We start from the raw sequence: 12,913 nt of genomic DNA, 5'->3' as shown, positions 1-12,913 counted from the left end.
CTGGCAGCAATTCCTTTCTTGCAGAAGTATTTCACTGCACAAATTAATCTGGCATTGATGCACATTGAGGATATATATTTAGATATATTCCCTAAGTTCATATATGCACTAATGAGGTCTGAACTGGCAGAGACTGACCAGGGGCCATGATGGATGTGGCTCAATGAAACAGTCATCCCAGTTTGCAGCAGCTGTGAAAAAAAGGTGAATTCCATATTAGGCAACATTAGGAAATAAATTGAAAATAATACTGCCGACATCATAATGCCTTTTTATATGTGGTGTGACTGTGGAGTCCTAGTTGATGCACCTCAAGAGGAATATTGTAGACACAGAACGGTAGCCACTAAAATTATCAAGGGACTGGAGCAGCTCCCCTATGAGGAAAGATTACAACAATTCAGGCTTTTAAATTTAGATAAAAGTGGGGGGGGCAACAGCCATGTGTCCAAGACAGTGGTCTTCAACTGATGGGTTAGGACTCACTAGTGGGTCATGGTCTGATCTAAGGTTGGTCTCAACAGCAGCACTACTGCCATACAAATAGTGAAAGATTAAGAAGTGGATCCTCAAATGCATTTTTGAGTTAAAAGTGGGTCTTGGGTCTGAAAAGGGTTCTGGATGTAGGATAATAATACACGGTGTGGGGAGAGTGGAAAGGGAGAAGTTCTCACGCTTCCTCTCACACACACCCACACCCATTAATGTCCCATTATTCAGGGCAGACGACAGAAAGTACTCTTTCACACAGCACGTAATTAAACTATGGAATTAACTCACAGAATATGTAGTAATGGCTACTAATTCAGGTGGCTGTAAAAGAGGGTTTGGAAAATTCATAGAAGATAGGGCTACCAGCCATGACGCCCATGTACCTCTGCGTATCAGTTGCTGGGGAGATAGCAAGTAGAGAAGATAACAGTTGTGCCCAGGTCCTTCTATTCCATGTTCAGGTCCTGATATTCCAGGTTCGGCTTGCAGGCTTCCCAGGGGTATCTGGTTGACTACTGTGAGAACAGGGTGCTGGATACATGAGCCTTTGTTATGATCCAGCAGGGCAATTTCTGATGCCAACTCTTTGTTGGAGAACATGCTCTCCAAGTCTAGAGTTGGATACAGTCACCCATAGCCCTGATCTCATCTGGAGAGCCAGACTTCCAGTGCTGGCCTGAGCCCCACAGAGAAATGAATCACTGTGTTAATCCCAATACAGCCAGAGGCTTTTTGGTGGCCTTTATGAAGGCTGTTTCTCGGCTTCACTGTCCTTGCTGTGAAATGGGAATGATGGTGCCCTTTAACTCACAAAGGTGTCACGAAGCCAAACAAGGAAAGTCTGGTTTCTGCTTTGCTGTCAAAGCAGAAACCATTCTGCATCCATGCCTATCTGTAATTTCCACAATGCATACCATGCCCAAGTAAATAATTTGCTTTCATATCACATACATGCAGGTTTAAAATAACCCTTTAATTCTAGAGCGGTTTTGGCAGAGATGCATTTTGAAAGGTTACGTGAGTCATAATCCAATCCAAACAGCAGCAAAAGGAAGCTTAAGAAATCTAACGACCATAGGAGCACATCCAGAAGGAAACTCGGCTGGAGAGATACCATCCATTAAAGAGGGCAAGTGCCACAAAATGCCCCGTTCGGGGCACCTGTGAATTCGGCTGTGTTTTTATGGGGGTTTTTCATGGTGTCACTTGAGCAAAAGAGCAAATTGCAAGAGCTGGTTTCTAGGTAGAAGCAGACAGTTGTTAGTAAGCAAGAGCAATGCAATTACTCAGTGCGGGAGCTAGAAGGGTAACAAACACCTGAGAGAGAGGGTACCTGGAAGAGAGAAGGATAGGAAGGGATGAAGCTGAGCAATGAGTATGCAGACTGAGCTTTTGCATTATGAAGACTAAGAGCCTCAGCCAAAGATGTCTTGCTTACATGCTTCCCATTGGGGTACCTGGTTGGCCACTGTGAGACGAAGATGCTGGACTAGATGTTCTTATGTTCATCATTCAGTGTAATCCTAAATTGGAAGGCATAGATATACATTGAGGCAAGGGGGCGATGTTGAGGAGTGAGGTAAGAGGGCAACATAATGCCTAAAGAAAAGACAATGACAATTATATCCAAGCAAAATAGTCACAGTGGCCATAAACAAAATGCTGGTGGTGATGACGCAAACATTCTAGCATGGCTAAACTAAATGACATGAACAATGGAATAAAAACTGAAAATCTCCATTCAAGCCACAGGTGACAGAATTGAATTTCCTGTTAAACTGCAAATCAGTCCTTTCACACTGGAGTTTCCCTTTGCTCTAACGTGGCTCTTTTAAGAGACGAATTGGACTGTTCTGTGAGATTGAAATATTTTCCCACTGGTTTCTGAATATTGCCTTTCTGATGTGATTTGTGCCCACTTATTGTTTTGCAGAAAGCCTGACTTGTTGGTCTTGTGTAATCTGCTTTGCTAGCAGATTATATTGCATATAATCTACCATATATTTTGGAAGATGAGCAGGTGAATGAACACTCTGATGTTGTGGGTTCTATAACTAGGTTCTATTGCTAGGTTCTATAACAGTGTTGCCAGAGTAGATAAGTGGACAGAGCTGGAATCTGGGTCCATTGCAGGGCCTGGTCCTTGTCTTTGTGTGTCTGTTATGTGGCCTGTTGTTGCTGGTGAATAGCTAGTTTAAGTTAGAGGTGGGGGAGACATCAGTAATACCTTCCACCAAAGGCTTATAAAAGGGAAGAATCATTATCCTGGATGGGCTGTAGATCCTTGATTATGACATTATGAGCTTGGGGGGTCAGTCTGAATGATGCCCTAAGTCTCTTCCAGTTCTTGGGGTCCTGTACCCAGTGAGGGTTAGACTCTAATGTAGGAGATTGCTGGACTGGTCAGACAAGTTTCATTGTAAGACAATGACCTTAGCCAGCCACTTAAGTGTCATCATCAGCATCCCAAAATAATAAGCTAGGTTGCAAGTGGCTGTGCTTTCCAAGCTAATGGATGGGTCTTTCCTCCACACCACCTCTCCTAGCTGCTATGTAGGAGAACGATAGCCTGCATGGTCTGTGTGAACTGAGCTTAATAGCAGGCTGGAAGCGGGAGACACAGACATGCTTGCTCTGTGCTGGATCTAAAGCTTCAAATAATGTAGAAGCATTATCTTTTCAGGGTGTTAGTGTTGTGAGCCCCTCCATCTTATGATCAGGTTGTGTATATATATAAAACAATATATCCTAAGGACAGCACAGTCTCTACTGACCTTCATTCCAAGGAACCCAAATTTGGGTAAGCACTGGAACCCCTGGAGTCTCTTGCCACTCAGAGACTGGGGTGGCATGTAACTATTCACTGGAGTGGTTTCAACAAAGCCGGTGGGTGACAGAGAGGTGTTCTGCCATTTTCCATTATAGGTCTGTGCTACAGTGGATTATTCCTAGGCACCTGCCTGCTCTTACTAAACTGCTTTTTCACATCAATGGGTGGAGATTGTAGCCTAAGAAATGACTGATGCAAATCCTTAAGCTGTGAGCCTCTCTTTGATGAGTCAGAGCAGATGCAGTTGTACTTTAGGGCTTTGTTGCAGACAATGGATTTTGTAGCATGTTCTGGATAGGAGCTAGATGCATGTAGATACACGTCCTTAGTAGGGTTCTGATATAAAGTTGAGCTTTATCCATTTTTAGGTCACTGCACAGTCATGTTCAGAAAGTGAGGCTGCCACCTGGATGGGTCTAGGCTCAGGTGGATGGTGAGGTGGAAGTTCTGGTGGAACAGCATAAGCACTGTGTCCAAATGATAAGGATGGGAGACAGGAATTGAGAAAGCAAATGGTAGTTCCAAGCTGGCCATGAAAAAGTTAGCAGATTGTGAAGCCATGTCAACCTCTATGGTAGTGCCACAGATCTGGTGCTCCAGCATAACTAGCCATCAAACTCTGTCACTTTATACTTACCTATAATTACCTCAGTTTGGGGGAAAACAGGCATCTCCAACCTTGTATATGGTCACCTTAACTATTTTGAATCCTTATGGGCTGTCTGGAGAGTCGATGTGGTGTGGTGGTTAGAATGTCAGACCAGGACCTGGGAGACCAGGGTTCAAATCTTCACTCAGCCATGAAGCTCACTAGGTGACTTTGGGTCAGAGGGGGAGAACCGTGTAGGCCACTTTGTGAGTTCCTTGTAGAAAAGGGGGGTGTAAGTGCAATAAATGAATACGCATTTCATTTTCCTGTGACATCACTTCACTCCATCCATTCCCCTCTGTGGGGGAAACTCTATATTTATCTACCTACAGTATATGCCTATTTAGGAGTACCTTCCACACATTTAATGAAGTGGACTCTAGTTCACAAAAGCTTGTGCCATAATAAGATCGTTGGTCTTTAAGATCTCACAGGGAAACAAAGGGGTCCAAGCAACTTTGCTAGTAAACTAGCACTTTGATTTTCCTTTAGTCAAAAGTAGTGAGATGGTACTCACATGATAGTACAGGAACACAGGACGCTTCCTTATACCAGATGAAACCAGTAAGTATTTTCTACACTGACAGGCATCAGTTGTCTGAGGCTCCAGACCATGTTCTCCTCTAGTCTTACCAGGAGATGCAGGGTCTTGAACCTGGGACCTTCTGCATGCAAAGCAGATGCATTTCCACTGAGCTAGGAAACATAGGAAGGAACATAGGGAGCAGCCTTATACAACATCAACCCATTGGTCTATCTAGCTCTATATTGCCTGCACTGATGGGCAGCAGCTCTGCAGCATTTTTGCTAGGGGGTCTATCCCAGCCCTACCTGAAGATGCTGGTTGCTGAACCTGGAAACTATTGTATGCAAAGTAGTTGTTCTATCCCTGAGCTATAGTCCTTCCCCACAGCATCTTGATAAACCTGTGGGAAAGTTTTTGTGAGTGCTATAGGAGAGAAGTGTGTGTTTGTGTGCGTGCACATGCCTGCGTGTGCATACCTCGTGTGCCTTGCTTGTGTGCGTGAGGGGGGGGGGAGGGAACTGAGTTCCCTGGAAAGCCACCCCCCCCCCGCCTCGAACTCTCATGTAATCAGCCACTTCTCTACCTTCTCCTCGGCTCGGTTCTTCCTTCCAGGCAGCTGTGCGATCTCTGCATCACTCGCTTCCAGTATTTTGGGAGGGACATGGGCAGCTGGGACAAGCAGCTGCTCACCAGTCCGAGTGTCAAAGCTCAGCTGCAGGCGGCGGCGGCAGCGGCAGCAGCAGCAGGAGCAGGAGCAGCAGGGAAGCGCCTCGCCTGCTGATGGGAGCAGCCATCCTCCTCCTCCTCCACCTCCTTCACCAAAAAGTTCCAGCAGAATCCCTCCTGGAGAGCGCCGGAGGCGAGTGGGAGGCGCCTCCTTACATCACAGGGAGCCGGAGTCTAGAATCGCGGGAGCTGTCCACTTCAGCACCACCACACTCCAGGGCACGGGCAGGCGCGCAGGGAGCTGTCCGCTTCAGCACCGCGGCGCCCGAGCGGGCGGCAGCAGCAGCAGCGGGAAGGGAGCGGCCCTCTCCAGCCCAAGGAGCCCACCCACCCCGCTGCTTGGCTGGGGGGAATCCATCCCTCCAGCGCCGAGCTGGGGGCGGGCCTGCTCAGCACCACAGGGGACCCGGGAGTGACTTCCCTTTCCAGTCGCGGTCTCCGCACCTCTGGCAGTTTTCGCCGCCGCCGCCGCCGCCTTTGCTTGTCGCTTCAGAGACGGGGAGGGGGCTTGGGCCGATCTCCTCTTCTCTCCATCGCCAGTCGTGGGGGATATTTCCACCCAGCTGCTTTTAAAGCACCTACTTCTGTCTATTCCACCCGCATCCTCTCTCCCACCTCTTCCTCTCTGTAGCACACACACGCAGACACACACCGTGTTGATCTCGAGCTCTTTGGAATTATTTATTTATTTATTTTGCTCTTGTGACAGGCGTCTGGCTCTCCCAGGCTGAACGAAGGACAAGCCGCACGCCTCTGAGTCCGGCGTGCGGGGTCTGGATCGGGGATGAACAGCAGGCGCCTGGCTGGATCTCAGCCTCATGCTCCATCCAAGAGGGGCAGGGAGGAGATCCCTCGAAACGCAGAAGACCAGCACCTGAGGAGCCCGCGGGGTCCCCCTCCTCTGGTGTGGAGAGCCCGGTTCGTGTAGAGAAGGGGCAGCCCTTCCCCTGCATGCCTCCGGCCCCCTAGCTCCAGGGGAGTGTGAGCAACACCTTTGCCTTCTTTCTCCCTCTGCCTTGCCTTCCCCTCCGGTTGGCTGCCCACGATACCATGCATCATTATGAGGATGTGTGACAGAGGTATCCAGATGCTGATCACCACCCTGGGAGCCTTTGCAGCGTTCAGCCTCATGACCATCGCGGTGGGCACAGACTATTGGCTGTATTCCAGGGGGGTGTGCAGGACTAAGTCCACAAACGACAATGACACCAGCAGGAAAAACGAAGAAGTCATGACCCACTCGGGCTTGTGGAGGACCTGCTGCTTGGAAGGTACTGAAACCCAACTCTTTGTTGCCAGCTCTGGGCTCTCCTCGTCTTTTGGAAGTGAGCTGGGATGGGATGAAGGGAGGACTGCTGGGACTAATGTTGTAGCACAGTCAGGGGAAGTGGTGTTGCTTCCATGGGGAAAGTTGGCTTTGCCTGAGAGATGCAGAGAGAACCCACAGCCCTAGAAACTTCCCTTTGGGCCCTTAGAGTCTCAAGCATTTGCCTGGGTCTGCTTCTAGCTTTGGACTCTGCTCTGACTTCTTTGCAGTGTGGGTCTCAGGACACAACACCGAGGTGGGAAAGGGCTGTTGCACACTTGTGGGCTTCAGACTGGGACATTTGGTTGACTACTGTGTGAGAACAAGATGTTAGAATAGGTGGATCCAGTTGCAGGGCTCTTGTGATGCTCTTACGGTGTCCTGTTCCATTATTACATGTCTATATGTTACAATCTATGCCAGGAAGACAGGCAAGCATTAGATGGTCAGGTAATGGCAAAGCCAAGCCCTGCCCATTGAGAGAGTAGGAAGGGTTGAGAGAGTAGGAAGACTATATTTTCATGCATGCTTTGACTCCTGCAAAGATGGGACTAGAATTTGTGCCGCAGGGTAGGCTGGGGTGACTGTTGTCTCTGACCAGGGCTCACTTGTTGCAGAGGTTTGTGTGTGTGCATTTAACAAAAGGTTCCTTGGGAAACTGATCATGAACCAAATGACCATTGAGCAAGTCAAGGGTTTTCTGTGTGGGTTTTTTAGTGTTGTGGTGTTTTAGTTAACCCTCCTTGGCTGTGGAGATGGTGTGGGCATTGAAGGAGTGTTATTAGGCAATGACAAATACCAGCATCCGAAGGAGCACTTGGATTCTGGGTTTCTCCCTTTGTGTTGTTGAATGTCACCTTCATTAAGATCATGGTGTGAAACTGGGGGGCTACAGAGGGATTTCTACAATATGACAGGAACACTTTACACTGTCCTTCCTTCCTTCCTTCCTTCCTTCCTTCCTTCCTTGGTCTCCCTCACACTCAGTTTCTCCTGTTGTCACAATAGTTATCTGTATGTTACGAGAGAAAGTGATTTAAGCCACATACGTAAATAATCCCAGGAGCTACATTATGTTCCCCATCACCACCATTCCCCACAAGCAAGACTAAGTAGACTAGCACAGCTGCAGGTTTGTTAAAATGAGCTAATCCCCACCCCCACCCCACCCTTCTCTCTGTTTCAAGCCACAGAGGTTTGGAGTCTTTCTCTGTCTTTACGCACTGTTGCAAGAGAATGCTGATGTGGTCCATTAGCCTGGTGGTCCTCAAACTTCCAGAGAGCTGGGCCAAAAAGGAAGCCAAATTTATCTCTCAAGCTGCCTGTTATCAGGAGCTTCAGTGAGTCATCAGGGAAGTGTTCCATGTCTCTGCCCACTAGTCTTTAACCGCTCCCCCCCCCCCAGCTTGTGTAGGTGGATAAATGCAAAGATCCCACTCTTTGGCAACTGCTGCATGAAGCGATGTGGGGAGAGGGTGTTCTCACTGCCCACAGTCTCCTGTCAATGCCTCTTCCCTGTGTATCCCCCATCCAGAAAACCTACTCTAGCTTATATATAGTCTTGGCTCAGCCTTCCTCGTATCTTTCATGTAGAAGCTTCAGTTCACCTTTTGCAGCTGATCATTGCTCCAGGTGGGCCATGTGAAGAGGTCCATTGAAGGGACAGGCTGTCTGATGTCTATGACAAAGAGGCAGGCAGCTCAGTCCAAGGTCAATGGGTAGTCAGGCTAAGGAAGCTCATGAGAGTGAAGGGTGGAGGGGTGGTGGGAGTTCAACCATCCTTCTCACCTCTATGCCAGAACATGAAACAAGGCACACTCCTTTTTCCTGGAGCAACTGATGGTCATTCTGTAAGCCAAGGACTTAAGAAAGACAGAATTCTTCTGCAACCCAAAATGTCAAGGGGGGGGGATAAAAGAGGAAAGGATGGAGTCACAAACATCAGTTGGTCCAATGTTTATTTATTTAGACAATTTGCCCCCCCCCCCAAAAAAAACCCCACTTTTTGTCTCAAAAACACACACAAGGTGACTATATAATCTCAGTCTCAATTCCTTACACTGGACCAAGCTGAATGCATTCACACAGCATCCAAATTGCTCTCAGGGAAGAGAAATTGAGACAAGCCCTCATGCTCATCACTCAAAAGTCCCAAATACCTGAGTCTTTGGCATCCACAGTACTCACCAGCAAGGCTAATTTTATTGCTCTTGATGGTAACTGCTGCTCCAGGATTTGGCTTTAGCAGTAGTACATATCTAGGAGATAGATATTTTCAGGACACACCTTATTTCTGTTGTTGCGAGTTGTTTTAAACTGTTTTAACTGTTGCAACCAGCTCAGTGACTTTAGGGTGAAGGGAGGGTGGTGGTGATGACGTCCCATTTTCCTAGAGACAGAAAATTATGGGGAGGCATCACTTGGGCCTGCGTCACAACGTAAGTGCCTTGGAGCTTAAGAGAGACTCCAACAGGCATGTTGGGCAGTAACTTTCTTCTGATTGCAGCGGTTGCTTCTGTTGCCATCAAATGCTGTGTCAATTTAACACCTGGCTGTGAATGGCTTTCTGGATGCCCAGTGCTTCATTAGCCTCCTTGTTATGCATCTCTGGACTGGGAAATTATCTGGCTCCGTTGATCAATGGAAGGATCTGTCTGCTTCGACTGTGATGCTCAGAGATCTGAGTAGAAAGTCTGAGAGGCAATTTCTCTTTCCCCTTTCCTCTCACACTTATGTAGTTTGGAATATTTGATTTACAGGAATGGGATACAGACGCCATCCCTATGTTGCAAATGGTACTATGTGTGTGTAGGGGGCTTTATTTCGAATCTCAACTCAGGCAAGAGCTTGCTAGGTGTCATTAAGTCAGATGTTGACAGGCAGATTAGAGTGTTGGACTTGGGCCTGGGAGAGACCAGTGTTCGAAACCCCGCTAAGCCATGAAGCTCACTGGATGACCTTGGGCCATTCACTGTTTCTCAGACTCACCAACCTCAGAGGGCTGTTGTGGGCATAAAATGGGGAGAAGGAAAACTACATTGAACTCCTTGGAGGAAAAGGTGGGATAGAACTGCAGTAAATAAATTAAAAAAGTAACGAAATGGTTTGAGCGACAATGCTCATCAGCCCTGACTATGGGCTGTGCTGCATGAGACTGGTGGGAATTATCCAAAACACAGAGGTGGATGGGAAACAAAGCTGAGAGTGGCTGCCTTAGGCAACCCTCAACCTGCCCATTCTTGGTGCAATATAGGGATGATGATAATATCAGACTACCTTTCAGGGTAGTTGTAAGGATTGTGGAGTGCTGTGAGCACCTTCAATGTTTATGTAAATTAACAGTAAATATTATGATGATGATTTTACTTTATCTCCATGGGAGCAAGCAAAAGATATCCAAACTCAAACAGGTGTCGGGAAGCTCAAGGTCATTCCTGAAAGAGGTAGCTGCTCTTCCATGTTTAATTCCTACCTAAAATGGGAGACACTTTGAGGCTCAAGCTAGAGAGTGTGGATTAATATTTCTTCCAACATTTAAACAGAGCGGAATCAAATTTATCCTCCCTCCACCCCCCACTACAAAAGCACTGAGGCTTCAAACAATGCAATAGAGTTGCCAACTTTTGAAGCACTCCCTGTAGCTCTGCCTTTAACGGATGTGAGCAGCCTCATCTGCCGACTCCTGCAGATCCAGTGCCTGTTAAAGGCACAAGAGCAAGCCAGGCCTCCTTTTCTCCCTTGCCCTTACACTCCAATCAATGGCCAGTTGTTGACAACCCAGCATTGTTGAAGAAGGCCAGCTTCTTGTCACGAGAAGGCGCAGGCACCCCCTTGCCCTTTGCCTGGGAGTTTGCTTTGTGATCTGCTGGCTGGTGTGGTGCTCGAAGAGCCGCAGTTTCCTCCAGCAAAATTTGAGCAGCAAAACTGTCTAAAGGGAGAGGGAGGGGACAATTTGCCCCCTCCTTTCCCAGCTGAGCTACCCATGAAAGGGTCAAGTATGTAGCTGGTAGGAGAGTCCATTGGGTCTGGTTCTTGAAGCCAAGGATACCTGAAGTACTGAAGGAACTCTCATCAGTACCTGAAGGAACTCTCATCAGCACCAGCTAGTGCAGCCAGTTGTCAGAGAGAATGGGATTTGTAGCCCTTGCCCGTGCTGGAGGCAGTAATGAGTTACAACTACTAAATGGAGCTTCCACGAACAGAAGGAGTCTACCTGTGAACCTCAGGTGCTGGAAACAAACATTGTAGCCATGTGTTACTTGCAGGTTTCTCAGAAGCTTCTGCTTAGATGAATGTTGGACTAGATTGAACTTTGGTCTTTTTCGTTCAATATTACTCCCACGTCAGGAACTCTTATCATCACGATTTCCCTGAGTACCATGAGCATTAATAACACCGAGAGAGGGAGAAAGGTACACACACAGAGAGAGAGAGAGACTTCCTTTGTTGAAGATGCCCGTGTCTGCAGTATCCACATTTCTGGATTTTAAAATGTGTTAAATGTGTCTGACTCCTAGTGCTCTAAATGTTGGCGCTCAAAGAGTCAGCACCCACCGATCTAGTAACCAGTTCTATGAGAGGGGCATAGTTATGCTTTTGAATTGAAAGAAAAGCACTCTGTACCTGCCCAAGCTCACTAATTATTTCACAAGCTCCCCAGCTGCTAGACACGAAATAATAAAATAAAATAAAATAAAATAAAAGCTCCATGTTGCTCCTCTACTCCCATCAACCGTTCAGATGAACATCACAAACTATTTGCATGTCCAGCAGAAAATTCACCTGCACTTGGAAACCAGCCAGAATGACCAGGAGAAGTTACCGGTACATCATGAGAAGCAAATGAGGCAATTGAGGAGCATATGACCCCCCCCCAACCCTCCCAGTGTGGAGGAGCCCTGTCATTGCAGTTTAATTAAGGGATTGAGGTGGAGGACTGAGTAGGAATAAGATGCATGTGAAAATGTTGTTACCACACGCACACCATGGTGGTGCTACTGCTGTCAAGCCTGTGGTTAAGCTAGTATTACACACACACACACACACACACACACACACACACACACACACACCAGTGGGGGGGTGGATTGCATGATCTAAAGTGCCTTCAATGCAAAGGAACGTCGTTCAGTGGCAAAGTATCTGATTTACATGCACTGTGTCCAACTTTCAATCCCTGATATCGCCAGTTGGATCTGGAAGAGATGCCCTGAATGAAAGAGAGCAGCACCCTGCCTGGAGAGATGCTGCCAGTCAGTGTAGACAATACTGAGCTCAATGGACCAAATGGTCTGACTCAGGATAAGGCAACTTCCAATGTTCCTAATGCTTGGAAAATTCAATACCAATAAACTGGTAGCTATTCTATTTTACTTATTCCCATAATGTATTTTTCACCCAGTCTTCCTCACAACTGATCTCAACGTACAGAACAAATCTATTTAACAACGAAGGCATGTAAAGCTACCAGGATTCCTGACCCACCTGCCTTGCATGCAGAAGATCCCAATGGCATCTCTAGGGCTGGGAGAGACCCCTGCCTGAAACCCCCTAACTGCTGCTGCCCATCACTGTCAACAGTACTGAGCTAGATGGGCCATAGGAATGCAGCTTCCTATGACCCCAAGTTCTTACAGCTACAGATCCTTAAGAACAACAGATTATGATTCAGAACTCCAACAATAATATGGATTAAAATGGATGTCCCCAAATGCCTCAGCAAAGAAATGAGGTTTTGCCTGGAGCTGGAATAAAAAGAAAGAGTCCATGTCAGACATACCTCTGAGGGGAGGCCGTTCTACAAGCCAGGGACCATCACAGATAGGATCCTTATCAGGCTCAGAAAAAGGCTTAATTCTTCCACTGTGGGGTTTCAAAGAGCTTAACCCTGACTAGATCAGTGCTGTGTTCTTTTACTCTATTGCAGGGATATAGACTTCTATTGGTGTGTAGCAAGGGTGGTTTTTTAAAAACTGAACCAGTTTTTATATCATTGCAGAAAGACTTTTTCTTTGTATTTTTAAAAATAATTGAAATATTACAACAGTTCACTCAGCTTTTTAACTCTGTTATCAAGCACTGCAGTTTTGCGTTCATTGGGTCAAATAGTTCAGCTATTCCGATTATTTCAATGAAACATTAAACTAAACTCAAAGAAGCTTCAGTTTGTATTTGTCATATTATTTATTATGAATTTATATAGCCACCTCACGGAAATGCATCTGGATGCAAGAATTGGCATTCTCTGAAAAAACAATATAGTTCGGATTCCGTCCAAAATATATACAGTGGTACATCTGGTTATGTATTTAATTCGTTCCAGAGATCCGTTCTTAACCTGAAACCGTTCTTAACCTGAGGTACCACTTTAGCTAATGGGGTCTC

The 12,913-nt window shown here is 46.8% G+C and overlaps 1 protein-coding gene across 2 annotated transcripts in view; it reads left to right on the top strand.

The window, feature by feature from the left end:
- The first annotated feature begins 5,031 nt into the window (after nucleotides 1-5,031).
- CACNG3 (calcium voltage-gated channel auxiliary subunit gamma 3) overlaps nucleotides 5,032-12,913 on the top strand; it is a 63,544-nt gene continuing 55,662 nt past the window's right edge. Inside the window, exon 1 of one of the 2 annotated variants that reach the window (XM_079952816.1) lies at nucleotides 5,032-6,494. In XM_079952816.1, coding sequence (XP_079808942.1) covers nucleotides 6,284-6,494 — 211 coding nt within the window. In that variant the 5' untranslated portion in view covers nucleotides 5,032-6,283. The remainder of the gene's footprint in view (nucleotides 6,495-12,913) is intronic. The other variant, XM_079952815.1, reaches the window with a different exon arrangement.

The sequence above is a fragment of the Podarcis cretensis genome, assembly GCF_951804945.1.
Source record: "Podarcis cretensis genome assembly, chromosome: 14".
Lineage (NCBI taxonomy): Eukaryota > Metazoa > Chordata > Lepidosauria > Squamata > Lacertidae > Podarcis > Podarcis cretensis.
This window is presented reverse-complemented; position numbering and strand designations above follow the sequence as displayed.